Source organism: Pseudopodoces humilis, chromosome 2 (assembly GCF_049639895.1).
Source record: "Pseudopodoces humilis isolate 2021_Gansu_Grassland_sample_001 chromosome 2, ASM4963989v1, whole genome shotgun sequence".
NCBI lineage: Eukaryota > Metazoa > Chordata > Aves > Passeriformes > Paridae > Pseudopodoces > Pseudopodoces humilis.
The window spans coordinates 797,733-817,317 of record NC_142201.1 but is presented as its reverse complement, the minus strand read 5'-3'; the positions used below and the strand labels follow the sequence as shown (position 1 = coordinate 817,317).

General features: G+C 46.6%; 1 protein-coding gene across 3 annotated transcripts in view; it reads left to right on the top strand.

Moving 5' to 3' along the window:
• The window catches only part of ITSN1 (intersectin 1), a 96,123-nt gene that overhangs the window by 41,274 nt on the left and 35,264 nt on the right, over positions 1-19,585 (top strand). For all 3 annotated transcript variants that reach the window (XM_088052202.1, XM_014255622.2, XM_088052200.1), the window contains 10 exons: positions 387-524; positions 1,337-1,452; positions 2,799-3,061; positions 3,921-4,070; positions 4,257-4,397; positions 8,705-8,792; positions 8,965-9,104; positions 13,250-13,374; positions 14,377-14,597; positions 15,574-15,695. In XM_088052202.1, the coding sequence (XP_087908328.1) occupies positions 387-524; positions 1,337-1,452; positions 2,799-3,061; positions 3,921-4,070; positions 4,257-4,397; positions 8,705-8,792; positions 8,965-9,104; positions 13,250-13,374; positions 14,377-14,597; positions 15,574-15,695 (1,504 nt within the window). The remainder of the gene's footprint in view (positions 1-386; positions 525-1,336; positions 1,453-2,798; positions 3,062-3,920; positions 4,071-4,256; positions 4,398-8,704; positions 8,793-8,964; positions 9,105-13,249; positions 13,375-14,376; positions 14,598-15,573; positions 15,696-19,585) is intronic.

Here is a 19,585-nt window from a genome sequence, read left to right as displayed (position 1 = left end):
CTGCCAGTGGGTGCCCTGGAAAGTGAGACAGGAGCCTCCAGGGACGAAGGAGACCAAACCTAAAAGTTCTGCCAAACACCTGAGCTGGTTTTTTGGATGTTCAGGAGAGCTCCAGTGGTTAAAGCTCCTTCTCTGGCACATGCTCCAGGCAGCACTCAGAGCAGGTGAAGGAGAAGTGGCTGCAAGGCTGGATTTCAGGCAGACAGCCATGAAAAATGGGGGAAATAGGGGTTTGCTTTTCATTTCTTTAGCAAAAGCAGAGTAGTGTGGAAAAAATAGTGAAAAAAATGGAATGAATTTAGAACTGTATGTGTTGAAACAATGCCTTTGAACAGTGTTTTTTAATATTTCATAATTTCCTTGCTTTGCCCCTTCCCTTTAACAAGGAATCTCTCTGACATTGATCAAGATGGGAAGCTGACAGCTGAGGAGTTTATCCTGGCTATGCACCTCATTGATGTAGCAATGTCTGGTCAGCCACTGCCACCTGCCCTGCCCCCTGAGTACATCCCACCTTCCTTCAGGTAACTGCTCATCCCTTGGGAATCTCACTCCTGGGTTTTGTATTTCCTTTGGGATGGTTCTGTGAGAGCCAAGAGCAGAACACTGAGCCCTCACCTTCTGCCTGTAAGAACAGGGTTTGGGTGGGTGTTTATGCTGGCACGCTCTCCAAACTTGCTCAGTCTGGCCATAGAAATCTAGATTTAAGTTCAAGCTTATCCTCCTGTGGAGCAGTTGGAATGTCTTGGAATTCCAATATGGATTTGCACTGCACCAAATCCAGACCTCTTTTGGTACAGCTGGGTCTGGGAACAGTGGGGTCACTCATCACTTCTCTTGCTCCATTTCACTTCTTTGTGGAAAAATAGAAGGGAAGACAGCAACAGCAAGGGAAGTAAGTGTTTTTATACCATGTTTTTCAGGTATCCTCCTAAAGATTCCCAAGTTTTGTGTATTCCACCTGGGATATTGCTTTTAGCTTGACTATAGTGGGCTCTGCCTCTGTCTCTGCTATTTTTGTTGTAGTTTAAGTCAGCATTTCCCCAAACGCAGACTTCCTGGGGAAAAATCTCCCCCCAAGTGACAGATCTTGGGGACAGGGTTGAACCCATCTGGAAGCAGAATTTGGGACTGGGGTTCTCAGCTCCTGGGATCCTGGAAAATCCTGTTCTCCTGAGGCAGTGCCTGAGTGAGACCCTCTGGGCAGCACTGAGTGAACACCGAGTACCATTAAACATTACATCATTGCATTTAATTTGATCTCATCATTAAATCAGAAATAATTTGGGTAGGCCTGGGTTCTGTTAAGCACCTGTAATTCCTGTTTCCTTGGCAGAAGAGTCCGCTCTGGCAGTGGAGTTTCTGCTGCCAGTTCAGTGTCTGTAGACCAAAGGTTACCAGAAGAACCAGCACTGGAAGAAGAACAGCAGCAACTGGAAAAGAAATTGCCAGGTGAGCAAGGGAAAACAGGATAAATAAATATTTAAATATTTAGTGTGCTGTTCTCAGAGGGGTTTTCCTATCAGGTCACAGCCTGGGAGGTTACATGGGCTGACTGAGAAATGTTGTTTTTCCAGAGCAGTTTGGGACAGGTCAGAGGCACATTGCTGGGTCCAGTTCATTCCTGTGCCTGATCCTTGGGGTTGGAGGCACTAGAGGTGGGAAGAGCCTTCAGGCTCCTCATCTCCTGCACTCCCCACACAGGCAGCCCTTTGCAGCCCTGGCACAGGAAATTGCAAGGAAAAATTCCTGCTGCCTTCATCCTCTGGCTTAGGTGGAGCAAAGCTTGGCTGATCACAAATCTGTGAAAGATCCCAGTATTCCCACAGAGACCTTCCAGTTTCCTTGGAGTCTGTGTAACAGTGTGGGGCTTAATACAGATTTCAGCAGTTCCAGGAAAAGAGCTAAAGGAAGAGGGAATTGGCAGCTGGAAAGGGGCACAAACTGGAAAAGAAGAATTCAGCTGGTTCAGCAGATGTTGGGCACGTGTCCAGCTGTGCACATGTGGAAGGCAGTGTGGACTTTCCCTGGCCTTGCATCCCAAAAATGCCCAAGCTGGCCACACAATGGAGAGAGATCTGGGCTTTGGGCTGTGGGAATGGGACACAGAGGATATGAAAAGGATCAGAAGGGGAAGTGAAAGAATCATTTGGAGGGAGGGGAAGGAGGGGCAGTGCCTGGGACTGCAGAGGGTGTGCTGGAAGTGAGGCTGTTCTTTTAGGACAGTAGGTGGTGAGGATGTGGATCTGCAGGAATCCAGAATTCCTGGGCTCAGCTGCTCAAGAACCTAAACCATTTCTCTTCCTGACAGTAATGAGTAATCTAATGAGAACAGCAACTTTAAATTAGTTCTGGTCATTTGCATAATGGCCTTTTGATGATGTCAGCAGATGAATTCTTTTTTCTGCATTAATGGGAGTGTTGGCTCTTGGACTGCTGCTATTATCAAATGTACAGAGGAATTCCAGATCCATGTCCTCATGGAGGATCAGCTGGTTTGTCTAAATTATCCCCACTTGCTGAGCTTTGTGGAGAAAGCTGGAGGCCTGAGGAATGGGAATGGAAATTCCCTCCTTGGTTTGCTGAGGATGTGGCTTTGAGGGGCTCAGCAATGTCAGTGCTAATGCTAAACCCCAGGCTGGCCTGTGGAGCTGTTATCCCTGGCGGGGAGGTGCATCCTCTCCTGCTGGAAGGTTGATTCACAGTGCTAGGATTCCTTCGGGTTTCTGTGGCTGGTTTGTTTCGAGGCCCGTGGCAGAGCGTAACTGTCCTTTGGCCCCGTGTTTCCCTGCACAAAGTGACGTTTGAGGACAAGAAACGGGAGAACTTTGAGCGGGGTAACCTGGAGCTGGAGAAGCGCAGGCAGGCACTGCTGGAGCAGCAGCGCAAGGAGCAGGAGCGGCTGGCCCAGCTGGAGAGGGCCGAGCAGGAGAGGAAGGAGCGCGAGCGACAGGAGCAGGAGCGCAAGCGGCAGCTGGAGCTGGAGAAGCAGCTGGAGAAACAGCGGGAGCTGGAGCGGCAGCGCGAGGAGGAGAGGAGGAAGGAAATTGAGAGGAGAGAGGTAAGCCAGGGGAGCACAGGGAGGGGTTGTGCCCTGGCTTGGGGGGATCCAGGTGTGTGCCAGGCACTCGGTGTGCTGCTGCCAGGGTGGGGAGCAAACTCTTAAAGCAGGAGCTCAAATTTCTGGGGTGTTAAAGGCAAGGAAGGGGTGGGTTTTGCTTCATTTGTCCTGTGAAATGAATGGATGAGACATTGACAGCTAGGACAACACCCTCCTTCCTGACCTCTCACTCCTTTAATAACTACTATTATTATTATTATTATTATTATTATTATTATTATTATTATTATTATTATTATATTTGATGTTAAGAGGTGCGCGAATGAATGAAGAAAAACTTTTTGGCATTTTGTGATTTTCATTTCACAAAGTCCCAGAATAGTTTGGGTTGGAAGGGACCTTAAAGATCCTCCATTTCCAACCCTCTGCCATGGGCAGGGGTAGCACCATCCAACCTGGCCTTCAATTTGTTAAAGGAGACACACCCTGGTTAACCCAAAAATCTCCTTTTTTCTCCCATTGCCAAGCCACAATAGGTTCAGCACAGAAACACTTGGCTGTCCTTTGCAAAGCTACAGAAGGTCTAAAGTTGGAGGTTGGCAAGAGATTTGAATGTGTCCTGGAGAGTTCTCCCAGTCCTAGTATTAAACAACCTGTTAAATCAGCAAACTGGATCTTGGGAAACAGGAAAAGAGAGAGGTTTTCTGTTCAGTCACCTCTGCTGTGCAGGGAAGCATTGCAACCACCGAGCAATCTGTGTGTGCAGAGCACAGAGCAGCCCTCAGCTTGTACCAAAGTTCTAAGTGAATATCAGAACATGAATATTTGAAATGCCAGATGTTTCTTTCTGAATCTGCAGGCTGCCAAACGGGAGCTGGAGAGGCAGAGGCAGCTGGAGTGGGAGCGCAACCGACGGCAGGAGCTGCTGAACCAGAGGAACAAGGAGCAGGAGGACATCGTGGTGCTGAAGGCAAAGAAGAAAACCCTGGAATTTGAACTGGAAGCTCTTGTGAGTGGTGATGGCACAGCTCAAACACACGAGCACAGTGTGGTGGTGACTGTGCCTTGGCTGTGTTTGTTTTCTAGAATTTCTCTTTTAAATATGGAATAAAAGTAGTTTTTAGATCCAGATTTGCACAATCAAACATTTTTAAAAAACCACATTATATAATAGATTTATTTTTTTTTTTTGAAGAATGATAAGAGAAATCAGTTGGAGGGGAAGCTTCAGGATATCAGGTGTCGGCTGTCGACCCAAAGACAAGAAATTGAAAGTACAAATAAATCCAGAGAGCTCAGAATTGCAGAAATCACCCATTTGCAGCAGCAGCTACAGGTGAGAAAACATTCTCTCATTTTATGCTTAGCCTTGAATCTTGGCCTCCTCAAAAACATCAATATCCTGAGCAAACCTGGAATGAGCTGTTCCTCACACTTAAAGGATCACTGTAGACAATTAGTCATTCCTGTAAATTAATGTCCTTCAGAAGTGTCTAGGAACTGCTTCCTACACCTGAAGATTTGTCTGGGATTATCCCTTCATCCTCCTGCTGTGGGGAGCAGGAAATGCTTTGGCTGCAGGTGTTGTTGGGGATCAGGAGAAGGAAATTGTCCTGTGTAAATTTTGCTGTTGGTGTGTTGGGGGAAAGAACTGATTGCAGTGAAGTGGCTTGTTGATTTTTTTTTTTAATTATAAAAAATAATGAACTTTCAGAATGGAAGTTCCCAGTGAAAGCAGGGAGTTGTTGATCCAAGCCTGGCATTTGCCTTTCTTATTGATGTAAAATTCTGTCACATCAGAGCTGGAGCTGAGCAGGTGCTGAGCTGAGCTGAGCTGAGCTGCCTTTAGTGAAAGAATATTCCTTGTTGTTTGTAAGGGTTTTTCAATGGGCTGTAGTAGTTAATTTAGGAATTTTTCTCTTTATTCAATACTTTATAGGGCTTGGAATTAATTCTTGGCTGGTCATGGGGGCTCTCAGTGTGTTTGTACCACTACAAAGAATCTCACACTTATGGAGCTGAGGTGTAAAACCTAATCCTGCTTTTCCATCCCAGCTTCACTCCTCCTTTCCCAGGCAGTTGTTCTCCTGGGTTCTGGGCTTTGAGGTGGTTTGGCAGCAATAGCTGTGTGGTGATGTCTGCTCTCATTGATCTCCACCACTGATATTTCTTAGTGTCACTTGAGGTGTTTTTATCCCAATTGTGATCCTAGAAAATGTCACTGCTTAGGAGGAAAGGACACATTTTGTCTAGGGAGAACCTTTGAGCTTTTTCCTGAAAAACAAATTTTTTTTTTTCAAATATCCTGTAAATTTTCTTGTCTCATCTGCAGAGGACAGACTAAAGATGTAAATGAGTTTTAAAAAAGGATATTTTCATCCTCTAAACTCTCAAATAGGTTAAAAAGTCAATATTGTCATTTTCTTTGTAGGGTGATAAATCTTCATTGGAAGGAGTTTAGTTTAATACATCTGACACTTCCTGTGGGAAGATGAGTTAATTCAAAGGAGTAATTATTCTTCAGCCCATTAATTACTTCCAAGCTGCAGTTTCATTTAACCTGTGGAAGGAGTGGTGTCCCAGTTAATCCTGGTGATGAGGAGCTGTGCCAGTTGCAGGGGTGCTCAGAAGGATCCTGCTCTCCCAGCACCTGGGCAGTGTTTGAAACACGTTTGTGCTGTGTGGGGCTTGCTCAGTTCCTGCAGGGATCACTGAGCTCCTTGCTGAACTTTGAAAAGAGAATTTTCACTTGTCCAAGGGGCAGGAGCTGGGTTTTGATTTCCCCTGCCATGTGGGACATTACTCAACTCTTGGCCATTTCTTGTTGCACCAATTTCCAGAGTTTCTGATGCCGTTAATTTCTTTCATGTGTTCCTTCAGTACAAGGAAGGGATGTGGGATCCATGTGGTGGCTGTTCTTGGCTAGATGCTTATTCCATGGTTGTCTGTGCTTTCAGCAAACAGGACTTGACCTTCCTGATCCCTTGGCATTCTCTGTCCTTACACACTCCCCAAACTATTCGTGTATTGAGTAATCTGGGATGTTTGGAAGTGTTCTGGCCTTTACAAACAAAGCAGCTGATGTTGTGATCACATTCCACCCTCAAATGCTGTCCTGTGGTGCTTTTTGTACTTGGAGAAGGAGAACTTCTGCTTGATGTTGATGCCTATTCTGCTGCTTGGTTGATCTGCAGCATTGTCAGAATCACAGAAACACAGAGGGGTTGGGTTTGGAAGGGACCTTAGAGCTCATCCACCCCCTGCCATGGGCAGGGAACCTCCCACCAGAGCAAGTTTTTATATTGTGTATGTTGCTGTTTCCCAGTAGTCCCAGAATGGAATCCCAGAATGTCCTGAGCTGGAGGGACCCCCAGGGATCCCCCAGTGCCCCCCTGCTCTGCCCAGATCCCCCAACAAGCCCAGCCTGGGCATCCCTGGATGCTCCTGGAGCTCTGGCAGCCTCGGGGCCGTGCCCATTCCCTGGGGAGCCTGGGCAGTGCCAGCAGCCTCTGGGGAAAGAAGAGCCTTGCCCTAAAAGCCAACCTAAATCCCTGCTGGGCCAGCTGCAGCCGCTCCCTGCTGCTGTCCCTGTGGCAGGAGCAGAGCCCGGAGCTGTCCCTGCGCTGCCCCTCGGGAGGAGCTGCAGCCCCGGGGAGCTCTGACCTCAGGCTCCTCCAGGCTGAACCGACCCAGTGACCTCGTGGGGCCCCTCCAGACCCTTCCCCATCCCCGTCTCCCTCCTTTGGACACTTTCCAACAGCTTCTGATCTTTTCTTGAGCCCCCCAGAGCTGTCCCCAGCACTGGAGGTGAGTCTGCCCTACTGCAGGGTGGGATTAGAGTATCCAGCTTTTGGGATCTCCCTGAGGAGCTGGGACAGCTCTGCTGCTGTGTCAGGCCCTGCAGCTGAACAGTGAGGGACACGTGCAGCTCCTCATAATCCAATCTGTAGTTTATCTGAATTTTGCTGCTTTGCTACTTGTGAATTCCTAAAGTCCCTGATTGTGCTGTGTGCTGTCTCAGGGTATTTTCTGGAACATAAGGAGCTCACAGGAGGCTGCAGTTGTTGCATAATGCTCAGAGCTGAGCTGGGCACTGCAGAGCCCCATCAGGGTCTGGCAGGTGGAAAGTGGGACAGCCCAAAGCCATGGCAGTGCTGTCAATCCTGGCTTTTTGGTACCAAAATCAAAACTTTTCTTGGAATTGTGGGATCACAGAATGACTTGCATTGGGACGGACTTTGAAGCCCATCCCATCCCAGCCCTGCCGTGGCAGGGACACCTCCCATTGTCCCAGCTGCTCCCAATGTCCAGCCTGGCCTTGGGCACTGCCAGGGATGGGGAGTCCAGGACACCCCTGGGGCTCATTCTGGTGTTCCGGGATCAGGGGACATTTCTTCTTAGCATTGAGTGATGTCATTTGCAATCCTCCATGACAAATTGAAGCTGTCAGCTTCTTGATTCCTCAAAAGCCTGCAATTCCAGAGAATTGCAGTGCTCAGAGAGGTTCAGGGTTTGTGGGAAAGATAGGATGTTGATACAGGTTTTGTTTCACCTTGTGCTGTTGAGGGTGTTTTCACTGCTTGAGCTTGGAGGTCAAGGCTTCAAAAAATGTGTCAGGTGGCACTTCATGCTCTGGAAAGGTCAAGGGTCCTCCAGGAAATACATTTATAGGATTCTCCAAAGGAGGAGGATCTCCTGCAGGAACCCCTGTAACACAGCAGTTACACAGTTCACAACCTTCCAGCCATGTGCTGAGTGTGAGAGAGATCAGAATCCTTTTCCAAGAGTTCGAGTGGAGAGATGGAGGACTCGGGGATTCTCATCCCACAGGGCTTGTGTTTCATGGCTTTTGGCCAGAATATATTCCTTTAAAAAGAGTCTTTGTTTTCTCTTCCTGTAAATACTTGTCTTTCTATTCCTGACCTAAGTTACTAATCATTAAGACTGTTATTAATATTATTAATTAACTGTTAGTGGAGGGTGCAGCTGGGATGGGGGTCTGGCTCTGCTGCCAGGGAACAGGGACAGGAGGAGAGGGAACGGCCTCAGGCTGGGCCAGGGGAGGCTCAGGGTGGACAGCAGCAGGAATTTGCCCATGGAAAGGGAGCTCAGGCCTTGGCAGGGGCTGCCCAGGGAGCTTTGCAGTGCCCATCCCTGGAGGTGCCCAAGGAAGGGCTGGACGTGGCACTCAGGGCTCTGGGCTGGGGACAAGGTGGGCATCGGGCACAGCTGGGACTCTCTGGGCTGCGAGGGCTTTTCCAGCACCAGGGATCCTGGGATTCTGTGTTACATTTATTAAAATCAGAATTAAACATTTAATAAGTGCTTGTTTGAACATTTCCTCAAATTTATCCTTGTCTCTCTGCCCTCAGTTTTGGGTAATTCCAAGGCAGGCTCAATATTCAATGGGAATCAGATCAATTTGATATATCCACTCTTCTGGACTGGCAGAGAATGTTTGGGATATCACACGGACACTGCCTGGCTAAGAGCAATAATACAGCAGCAGGGAAATAAGCAATAATCCATCATTCAGTGAGGGAAAAAGTAAAGCAGAAATGAAAATGAGAGGTCTCATGGCTGAAGTTGTCCCTCACTCAGCTTTGTGCCTGTTTCTGTTCTTGTTTTCCCTGCCTGGTCCAGGAGTCCCAGCAGATGCTGGGCAGGCTGATTCCAGAGAAGCAGCTCCTGAATGATCAGCTCAAGCAAGTCCAGCAGAACAGTTTGCACAGTGAGTAGATTTTGGGGCATGCCTGAGCTGGGGCAGGATACCTTCCCTCCCTGTGGCATCCCCTGGAATTGCTCTTTGTGTCTTGCAAGGTGCAAATGGGAAAATGTTGCTTTCTATGACCTAAACTGTTCCATGGAAGAAAATCCTGACTTGACAATGTGTTCTAAACCAGGGGATTCCCTTCTCACCATCAAAAGAGCCTTGGAAGCCAAGGAACTGGCACGGCAGCAGCTCCGGGACCAGCTGGATGAGGTGGAGAAAGAAACCAGATCTAAACTGCAGGAAATTGATATTTTCAATAATCAGCTGAAGGTAACTCAGGACTCATTAAGCCTTTCTGAATGTTCAGTTGATTATTTTCTAACCTGATTGTGGGGGAAAGAAATGAACTGGAATGATTAAGAATATCACTTTGGGGGGTTCTGAAATGCATTTGTTGAGGATTTTATTTAATTTTTATTTTGTTTTTAAGAAAATGCTGCTCAGCTTTCAAACTCAGGGTTTGAATCAATTTAATCTGCAGAGTCTCTTCAGGAGGAAATTTGAACCCTGATTCCAAATCTGTGATTGCAAAAATGAAATAACCAATTTCTGTTCTTTTGCATGCAAGAAGTGCAGGGCAGGGTCAGTGAATCTGCTGGAATCAGGAGTTGAAATTGAAATCTTGAACAAAGGAGACTTGATTTTCTACTGCCCCCCAGAATGGTTATCTGTCCTTGTGCTCCTGCTTATCCCTGAGTGCAGCTGCCTGTGTTTTGTGGTTTCATGCTTTACTGCTCAGTCTTTGTTAAAACTGGGATTTTTTGGTGTATTTCTGAACCAGCAATGTCAGGGTTCTGCAGAGAGAAGCTGGAAATCAGTCTGTAGTTACAAACTTCCAGTGGCATTCATTTTTTCATAAAATATTCCAATCCTCAAGTACTTTATCTGCTAATTCCACTGGTGGGTTCTCCTGAAAGCTGACCAAAAATGCTCAATTTCCTGCAAGGTGTCACAAATTGTGCTACAAGTATTCAGCAGGAAAGTCACTGTGACAGAGACATTGATGGAGTTGTTACGAAAGTTGATCAACTGGGATTAAATAAATCAATTTAGGATGGAAGGTGGGGTTGAATATAAGCAAGAAATAGATTGTTTAAATATGAGTTATTAATAATTACAGGAAAAATTAAAAGTGAGGCCCTGTTTTAAGGTTCAGTTGAAGATGACTCTCCCAGTCTGAGCCAGGGAGGATGGAAGGGGAGAATCTTCGCAGAGTCAGACACAGGACAAACAAAATGGGCACAGTTTATTTTTCAAAGAAAATAGAATGGTTTAATCCTTGCTCAGTTAATCCTTGATGTTTAAACCTCACTTAATTTTTTCTTCATGTGTGGTTTTTGGATAGCATGTTGTACTTCTTGGGTATTAGTTTTTTCAATGAAGTCCTTTAAAAGTGATAAATTGGAGCAAAGGATAATTCTAAAATTAGTGCCTGTATTTGGTTTGATCATAAATTACCTAAACATAAATAGGAAAGGGGTGAACAGTCTTGGTATTGTGACAACAGCAGAAAAATCCCCCAAAACCAACAAACCAATCACCCAAAATTCAATCTTTTAAATATTGAAGGATTGCACTTCACAAGCTGGTGATAATTAAAAATTGAAGTTGCCCATTAAGCACAGATTTATCAGCATGTGCCAGGAATCCAGGAATGCCTTGACTAAAGGTAAAAGATTTTGCAGTTTAATGGGAAAATTAGTTTCAATCAATGGATAAGGAGTTGTGGAGACATTCTTTGTAAGGAGTAGAAGGGATCTTTTGAGGAGATTGTGGGACTCCTCTGCCAGGAGCAGATCAGGTGCAGTTTGGGGGATTTCTGCCTTGCTCAGCTTCCTTGGCTTTCTTGGAGGGGCAGTCACAGAATGCCAGAGTGCTCAGGGTGGGAAGGGACCTTCAGGATCACCCAGTGCCACCCCAAACCCTGTCCCCAAGGGCCACATCCAGGACACCTCCAGGGATGGGCACTGCAAAGCTCCCTGGGCAGCCCCTGCCAAGGCCTGAGCTCCCTTTCCATGGGCAAATTCCTGCTGCTGTCCACCCTGAGCCTCCCCTGGCCCAGCCTGAGGCCGTTCCCTCTCCTCCTGTCCCTGTTCCCTGGCAGCAGAGTTGAAGAAATGAAACCTCTGGACTCTTTAAAAAATCTCATCCTAGAGATCTAATAATTAATATTGGTACAGGTATCAATAAAATGGAACTGGTCACTTGTTTATTTTAGGATCATGGAATGGCCTGGGTTGGAGGGACCTCAGAGCTCATTTCATTCCCAGCCCTGCCATGGCCAGGTACACCTCCCACTGTCCCAGGAGCTCCCAATGTCCAGCCTGGCCTTGGGCACTGCCAGGGATCCAGGGGCAGCCCCAGCTGCTCTGGCAATTCCATCCCAGCCCCTGCCCACCCTGCCAGGGAACAATTCCTGCCCAAGATCCCTGGATTTAAACTGACCCTCCAAGCTTAAGGCTTGATGTGACTCCAGTCTTCATGGACCAAATTCCCATTTCCTATAACATAGAAGAATCCAGAGTTTCTTGCTGCTGCTCCTGCCCAAGAGCACACAAGGAACGAGTTCATGTCTCTGAAACAGTTTTGCTGAGAATTTTTTCCCAGTTCCTGGCAGAGGCAGCGAGGCCCCAGTGGGCTGAAGCTTTCCCAGAGCTCTGCATGCCCTGCTCAGGCTGGACCCACTGAGGGAGCAGCCTCCTGGGCTGGGTCAGTGTTTGTGCCAGCACCAAAACAAAACCAGAGAGTTTAGCATTGGATTTTTATCTAATCCTTGTGCCTGCATCAGGAGTGTGCCTTGAATTGCAACTTGGGCATGGTTCTAGTGAGTTATTTTTGTCTCTTGCTTATCTGGAACTTCGAGAGTTTAAGTAAATTGCCTGTTTTGGTCATGATTTTCAGAATTTTTAAAAAGCAAACACTTGGATGGGAAGAATCCCTACACATGGCTGTAATCTGTGATTCCAGGCTGGAGAGAGAGGTGGCAGCTTCTTTCCTTTGCCCAGTCCCCCCCAGGTTGGGGTGATGGGAGGAATTGGCTGCCAAGGCCAGAGCAGAGGCTTTGGGAGCTGGGGAGTGGGGCAGGAAAGGAAAAGCTTCAGGGAGCACAGAACTGCAGCCTCCTTTCCTCTGGGATCCAATTCTCTGATTGTCTCAAGGGGAGAAAATCTGATGGAAAACTTGGATTGTAATCCCTGAATATCCCAAGTCCTGTTGTCTTTCTGTCAAAAAGGCACAGAAAATTCCTTTCACAGAACACTGACCCAGCACATCAGCTTGGCCAGGAGGGAATAGTGTGTTAAAATGTCTGGGGAAAACTTAAATTATTATTAAAATGTCTCTTTAAATCCAACTTCCCTGAGAACTGACTCTCTTTTTAATGATGCTGTGCTCAGTTTTCATTGAATTTAAAACTGAGGAGCATTAATGAAGTAAAACTGAGACCTGGGCCACAAGGATCAGCTTCCCTTTTGAAAGTTTCATCCCTGTATCCAGTGGGATTGAATCACTTCCATTTACTTTTTTGTCTCTTACACAACTTTCTCATTTGGGTCAGTGCATGAGGAGTTTTACATGAAAACTTCCTATGGTTTGTAGACTGTGAATTTCTGAAAAACCACCCAAGTACTTCCAAGATGAAATGTTTCAATTTCACCTGGACTGTGTTTTCATGAAAAGATAACAGTTTTTGAAGTGAACTATTTTCAGTGAAAATCCTCAGTGCTCATAGGCAAATTTTCCTTTTTTCTCCTGTAATGCTGAGGACTTCAGATGCAGAATTCCTGGTTCTACAAAGAAATCCCAGATAAAAGTTGGATTTGTGTTAATAGGTTAATACAGAGAATGTTAATGCAGAGAACAAATTTTGAGGAAAATATTATGGTATTATTATTATTATTTATATTCTAGTTTTTTCAAGCAATTGAAGAAAAATTGACTTATATGTGAGTGAATACTCTGTACCACAATTCATCTCAAAGATATTCCTTAAGGATTTCAGTCTCCTGCGTATAAACCAGCCCTGAAGGTTCTTTAGTAAATCAGCATTAATTGGCAAATGAAACTGATTTAGAGTGAGAGCTGAGAGGGCAGATTTGTGTATGGAATTTAATAAATGAATTCCATAAACCAGCAAACAAACCAGAAGTGACTGTTCAGATTAAGCTTTGTCCATTTTTCAGAGTCCCATTTAAAGGTTTTCTGGTCTCCTAACCCTTTAATGGATAAAAATAGGAAAACAGGAGGTGGTTCCTAGACCCTGGGAATGAGCCTGAAATATCTGCATTTGGCAGGAGTGTGAGTTTGGGGGATCCCCAAGCACTGCCAGGTGTTGTCCCCTCACAGGGAACTCTCTGGGGCCTCAGTTCTGATTCACAGGGTGGATGTTTACACCTCTTTGCCTTTTTGTAATCCAGGAGCTGAGAGAAATCCATAACAAACAGCAGCTCCAGAAGCAGAAGAGCTTGGAAGCTGAGAGGTTGAAACAGAAGGAACAGGAAAGGAAGACAGTGGAGCTGGAAAAGCAAAAAGAAGCTCAGAGGTAACAAACTGCTTTTGGAGCCCTAAATGTAACACCTCCCCTGGCATCTCCTGGAAAATATTCCTGTCTGCCCAAAACTTGCAGGGATGCAGATGGGGTTTGTGTCCTCTAGTGCTTGGGAAGTGGATTGGTTGGACACCAGAGGGAATTTGCCCATGGAAAGGGAGCTCAGGCCTTGGCAGGGGCTGCCCAGGGAGCTTTGCAGTGCCCATCCCTGGAGGTGCCCAAGGAAGGGCTGGACGTGGCACTCAGGGCTCTGGGCTGGGGACAAGGTGGGCATCGGGCACAGCTGGGACTCCCTGGGCTGCGAGGGCTTTTCCAGCCTCAGGATCCTGGGATTCCATGAATTAGTTTGTTTTTTTTTTCCTGGCACTGTTTTTGATCAAAAATTCACAGTGTCCTTGGACAAAGTCTGTTCTTTGTATCACACCAAGTGTGTGAGGAGCAGCTGCTTCTCAGGCCTTTGTCTCGAATTCTGGAGAAATTCCAGGGGTGGAATAGGCCATGGAACAGACTGGAGTACACTGGGCATCCTTCAGATCTTCAGAGTTAACTTTACTGGGGCAAATTGTTTCCAGCAGAGAATATTTCTTCATTTCTTGATGTCTTGTCCTCTGGTGGAGGGAAAGGACTTGTTAATTCTGGTGGCTGGGAATGGGAAATATTCCAAATAACTCTCTGGAGTGCTGTGTAAAACTTGCAAATCCTTCTCCTCCTTGCCCCTCAGCATGAGGATAAGGATGGCCACATGTTCTGATTCCTGCTTTTCTCTTTCTGAATTGGATGTTTGGAGTCTTACCTTGGGTTGGATCTCCCTTCCAACCCAAACCATTCCACGAGTTTAGGATTTTTGGGAATTATTCCCAGCGTTAGGAGATGCTGAGGAGTGGTTGATAACTCACCAAAACATGGAAAACCCTAAAGAGGACACTTGGTGCTGGAGATGACCCAAAAGCTTTGGAGGTTTTGGTTTGAGCGGCTCTAACCCCCATTGTCCCCCAGGCGGGTCCAGGACAAACCGCGGCCAGAGCGGGGACAGCCGGAGGAAGAAGCACAGTGGCAAAAAAAAATCCCAGAAGATGACAAACAAAAAAGGGAAGAACTCCCCAGGAAGAAGGAAAGTGAGGATAAGGGGAAACAGGAAATGCAGGAGAAGCTGAGTAAACTCTTCCAGCCCCACCAGGAGCCGAACAAGCCCGGCCAGGCTCCGTGGTCCAACGCAGGTAAGGTCCAACAGCAGGGAATGCTCTGGGACAGCTCAGTTCTCTTTTCTTTTCCCATTTAACACAGAACAAGGTGGTGTTCAGGGCTGCATTGTGAGTCTTGTTAAAGTAAAGAAGGCATGGATGGAGCTCCAGACTCCAGCAATGGTTCACCCCAAAGGTGTTGAGCAGAGGGGGAAGCACAGCTCTGAGACTGCAGGGCAAGGGCAGGGGGGGAATCTCAGCTGGAAGGGGCTGGATGCAAGATGTCAAAAACTGTTCCTGTAGCTTTTATTTTGGTGGGGGATACATGCCTTGGGATTTTTCAGAGTAAGAACAATAATAATAAAATAATAATAATAATAATAATAAAATAATACATAATTTGGTCACCCTTTTCCTTTCCTGCCTTCCTTTGCTCACTGAACCATTGACCTGAAATCTAAGATTTAATCCCCCCTTTTCTGCTCTCCACACAGCCACTTTCAGCTGAGAGCTTTTTCTGTGCATTGTATCCTGATTTTTGTCTGTGTTGGGATTCCTGCTTCCCTCTTAAGTGCCTTGGATACACACAAGAACTGTTTGGGAACATAAATCTGGTTTAAATATTTGTCCAAAGGATTGCATCACTTTTATGACTAAATAAAATCAATAAAAGTCCCAGTTCCTGGCAGTGCCCAAGGCCAGTTTGGACACCCTGGGACAGGGGAAGGTGTCCCTGCCATGGCAGGGCTGGCACTGGAGGGGCTTTGAGACCCGTCCCAACCCAGGCCATTCTGTGTTCCTGTGATTTCCCTGTTGTTTTAGAGGAGAAAAATAATAAGAAAATTTTATTTAAATAATCAATTTTTATATTTCCCTTGTGCAAAAAGAGAATAAGGTACTTCAGCAGACCCTGCCAGGTTTGGTGATTCTTGTCTCCCATTTTCCAAGTGTTCAAAATTCAGGTGGTTTGATTTCTTCTCTCTGTATCTGTGTGTTTGTTTCCTTTGCTCAGAGAAAGCTCCTCTAACCATTTCTGCTCAGGAGGATGTAAAAATAGTGTATTATAGAGCTCTGTATCCTTTTGAATCCAGAAGCCACGATGAGATCACCATCCAGCCTGGAGACATCGTCATGGTAAGCAGGGATTGGGATGTTCCTTGGGAAAACCCTTCAGCTTCTGCCATGAGTGATTTCAATTTTATATTGCAAGGAAGGAAACTTCCAATCCCAGAAAACTGTTTGCAGGTGTGTTGATAGAGAATAATTTCCAATTTTTCAGGGATGTGGTCAGTGTGTTGTGTCCAACTCCAAAGCAAGGTTTGCTTTTGTCTCTCTAAATTATAATTCCCTGATTAATGGCTGCAGGGATTAAGTGGATATTAATACCAATTAATCATTGCTGTGTTCTTATCATGCAGAATGAAAATCCCTGGGGGAATTCTTAAATATTGTTCACTGGGGGAAGTGTATTCCCAACAGGGTTCTACCCAACAAAACTGATTTTAAGAGCTTTTACATTTTAGCTCAGTTCAGTAACAGTGAGTTTTGGAAAAATCCACATTGTAGACTCCCCTAAATTGTAATGGTTATTGTTTTTAGAAAACCTGTTCTGGGGAATTGAACCTTTTGGGGTTGAGTTTTTTCCTTATTGGGTGTTTGTGACCTTGGAATGGGCTTCTGGAAAATCCAAAGTGAATCCTGGCTCAGGAGTGAGGATACAAGAGGTTGTAAAGCTGCAGCAGGAAATGGTGTTGGAGAGGAGACTCTGGAGGCTGCTGGGAAATGCTGGGATGCTTTGTTTTCCTGGGAAATGGGGGGTCCCTGGGTCCACAGGTCATTCTGTGGGCAGGAGTGATCACTGTTAGGGAGACTTGGTGGGAAAATAACAATTTTCCCAAAAGCTGTGATTTTAAGAAGCATTTTACACATTTTTAAATAGAGATTTGCAGTGAAAATAACCTTTTTATTCTCTCAAAATACATGGTTCTAGGCAGTTCTGCACATATTTATCCCTGTCATTGCAGGGAAAATAACATTTTTCCTCAAATATGTGATTCTGAGGAGCACTGAAATCATTTTTAAATAGATATTTGCAGGGAAATAACATTTTTCCCAAAACACACAGTTCTAAAGAGCACTGAAATATTTTTTAAACAGAGATTTGCAGGGAAATAAGATTTTCCCTGAGAATATGTAATTCTAAGGAGCACTACACATATCTTAAATAAACACTTTGAGACCATCCAGCTGTTGTTATCTGTTGCTCATGGACTCGATTTTAACCCCCTCAGCCCCAGTAGGGTCACTCCTCTCTTTTGCCTTTATTGCAGTTATTTTGACCATAATTAAAGCAGGTTCCTGGGGGCTCTGCTGCCCTGCAGGAAGGGTTTAAAGGGCTGCTGTGCTCAGGGCTGAGCTATAACCTTGCCTTGCTTTGCATCCCTGCTTCCCCTGGAGGTGAGAAGGGAGTGGGTAAGTGCTGCCAGGGTGGTTTGAACCCACCAGGGTTCAAATTAACAAACCCCAGCTCGTTAACAAAAGTAATTCACACCCCCTGGACCAAGGGTTTGCTTTTGATGCTGCCTTTGGCTCCTGCCTCAGCCCTCCCGTGTTTGTCCTGTGGTTCCAAAGGTCCCAGCAGTGCCTTTCCTTGGAAAACAGCAATTTGCAAGCTCAGATCAAGGTGAGGCTGCCTGGAGACATCAGTGGAGCTGAACTCCAGCTGGGAGCTTCCTGTCCCACCAAATCCCTGTTCCCTGGATACCTGTCCTCTCACAAATGGAGCTTTCCCACACTGGAACCCCAATTCTGACCCATTTTGGACCAGTGGGCAGGAGGTGCCACAGAGCCCAAGGCTGGATCCCAGTCCTGAGCTGGGATCCTGGGCTGGGATCCTGATCTGAGATCCTGAGCTGGGATCCTGAGCTGGGATCTGGGCTGGGATCCTGGGCTGGGATCCTGGGCTGGGATCCTGGGCTGGGATCCTGAGCTGGGATCTGGGCTGGGATCCTGAGCTGGGATCCTGAGCTGGGATCCTGAGCTGGGATCTGGGCTGGGATCCTGAGCTGGGATCTGGGCTGGGATCCTGAGCTGGGATCTGGGCTGGGATCCTGAGCTGGGATCTGGGCTGGGATCCTGGGCTGGGATCCTGGGCTGGGATCCTGGGCTGGGATCCTGAGCTGGGATCTGGGCTGGGATCCTGAGCTGGGATCCTGAGCTGGGATCTGGGCTGGGATCCTGAGCTGGGATCCTGAGCTGGGATCCTGAGCTGGGATCCTGAGCTGGGATCCTGAGCTGGGATCTGGGCTGGAATGGGACTGCAGAGCTCATTCTGTCACAGGAGCTGGGCCTTTACCAGAGCTTGGGAATGATCTTTCCAAGAGTGTCAACACTTGATCCTGGGCAGAACCCTGAGCCCAGGCTGAGGGAACCAGGGAGCAGGAGGAGGAGGAGGAGGATTTATCCAGAAAGGGAAAGGATTTGCCATCTGGGGAGGGCTCTGCTCTGCCTGACCGCTGGGAAGAGCCTGTGGCACCACTGGGTCTGGTGCCATGGATTACACAATTGCTCTGGCTTTTTAATTCTGCCACTTTTGAATTATTTTAGCCTTTCAATGTACTTTCAATTTCTTCCACTGTAAGTTTAGATTGATTTTAATCCTGGCTATAGCTCAACCAAGCTTTTGGGCAGGAATAGATATTTTTCCCTGAAAAATCTACAGTGAATTCTAATGGTAGTTATTGATCGTTGCAGTTGGAATCAATCTTCTTTGTGATCCACAGAATTCAGGAGTTGTCAGCTGTGGGTCTGAAGTACAGCTGAATAAATGAAAACAACCTCCCACACACTGTAATTCACTATTTAGGTGTACATTTAAAGTCTGGTTGTATTTTGGAAAAAAATAATCTGGGATTGTTTTTGGGATTTGTGGATGGTGGGTGTAAAAATTTAAGGAAATTGAAACAATATAACTTTAAAAAGACTCAAAGGAATGTATTTAAAATTTCAGTGCAGTGCTGCAAAACCAGATGTGAGTTGTATTTTAGATGAAAAAGAAACCAGAGCTGATATGAATCATGAAGTTTAAATTATCCTTCAAAGTATCTTTTCATGAGTGTGCATAGAGAACTCAATTATGTTGAATAAGCAGAGATCTGAGGATCCTCATAGGCAGTTTTAGAATTATTACAGCTTCAAATCCTCTCTTGAAGAGGCATTAATTGGAAGGGTCTAAAACCTTTTGGCTGTTTTTTTTTTTTCCCCTTATGCCTGAAGAATCCCAGTGGTTTCTGTAAGCCCATGGATCACCTCCCAGATGCTCTTTTTAGAGCATCTCCCCAGCCCAGATTTGCCTTTGCAGTGCTGTTTGTTCCTTCTGTGTGTGCTGATTGCAGTTCCTGAGCCTGGCTGGGGTGACTGATCCCTGTGTGGATGATTCAACCTCGCTGCTTTAATTCCTTTTTCCCCCATCCACCCTCAGCTGTGCCCTTCCCTCTCCCGTCCTGCTGCTTCCCCATCTCTGCTGCAGTGGAAATTTTGCTCTGCACTGCAGGAAAAGCTCATGGAAGCGGTCAAGCACGAAGTGCCTTTATTTGTGGGATTGCCAAGGGCTGAGAGACAGGAGGGGGACCCAAAAAAAGCAGGAATAAGGGATTGGTTTGCACCGAAGGGGAGGGTGGATGCAAATTCCAGAGGGGAGTCAACAAATGGCCCGAGGCAAAGGAATTTGTCAGCACCTCCTCTGAGGAGTCCAGGGATTGGGATCCATCCCTGCCCTGGGCTGCCCCAGCCAGGGGATCAGGAAAGGGATTGGGATTGTGCCCTGAGCCCCCTGAGGTGAGACCCCACCTGCAGAGCTGCCCCAGCCCTGGGGCCCAGCCCAGGGAGCAGCTGGAGCTGCTGGAGAGAGCCCAGAGGAGGCTCCAGGATGAGCAGAGGGATGGAGCAGCTCTGCTGGCAGGAAAGGCTGGCCCAGCTGCCATTGTTCAGCCTGGCCAGGAGAAGCTTTGGGCTGAGCTCAGGGT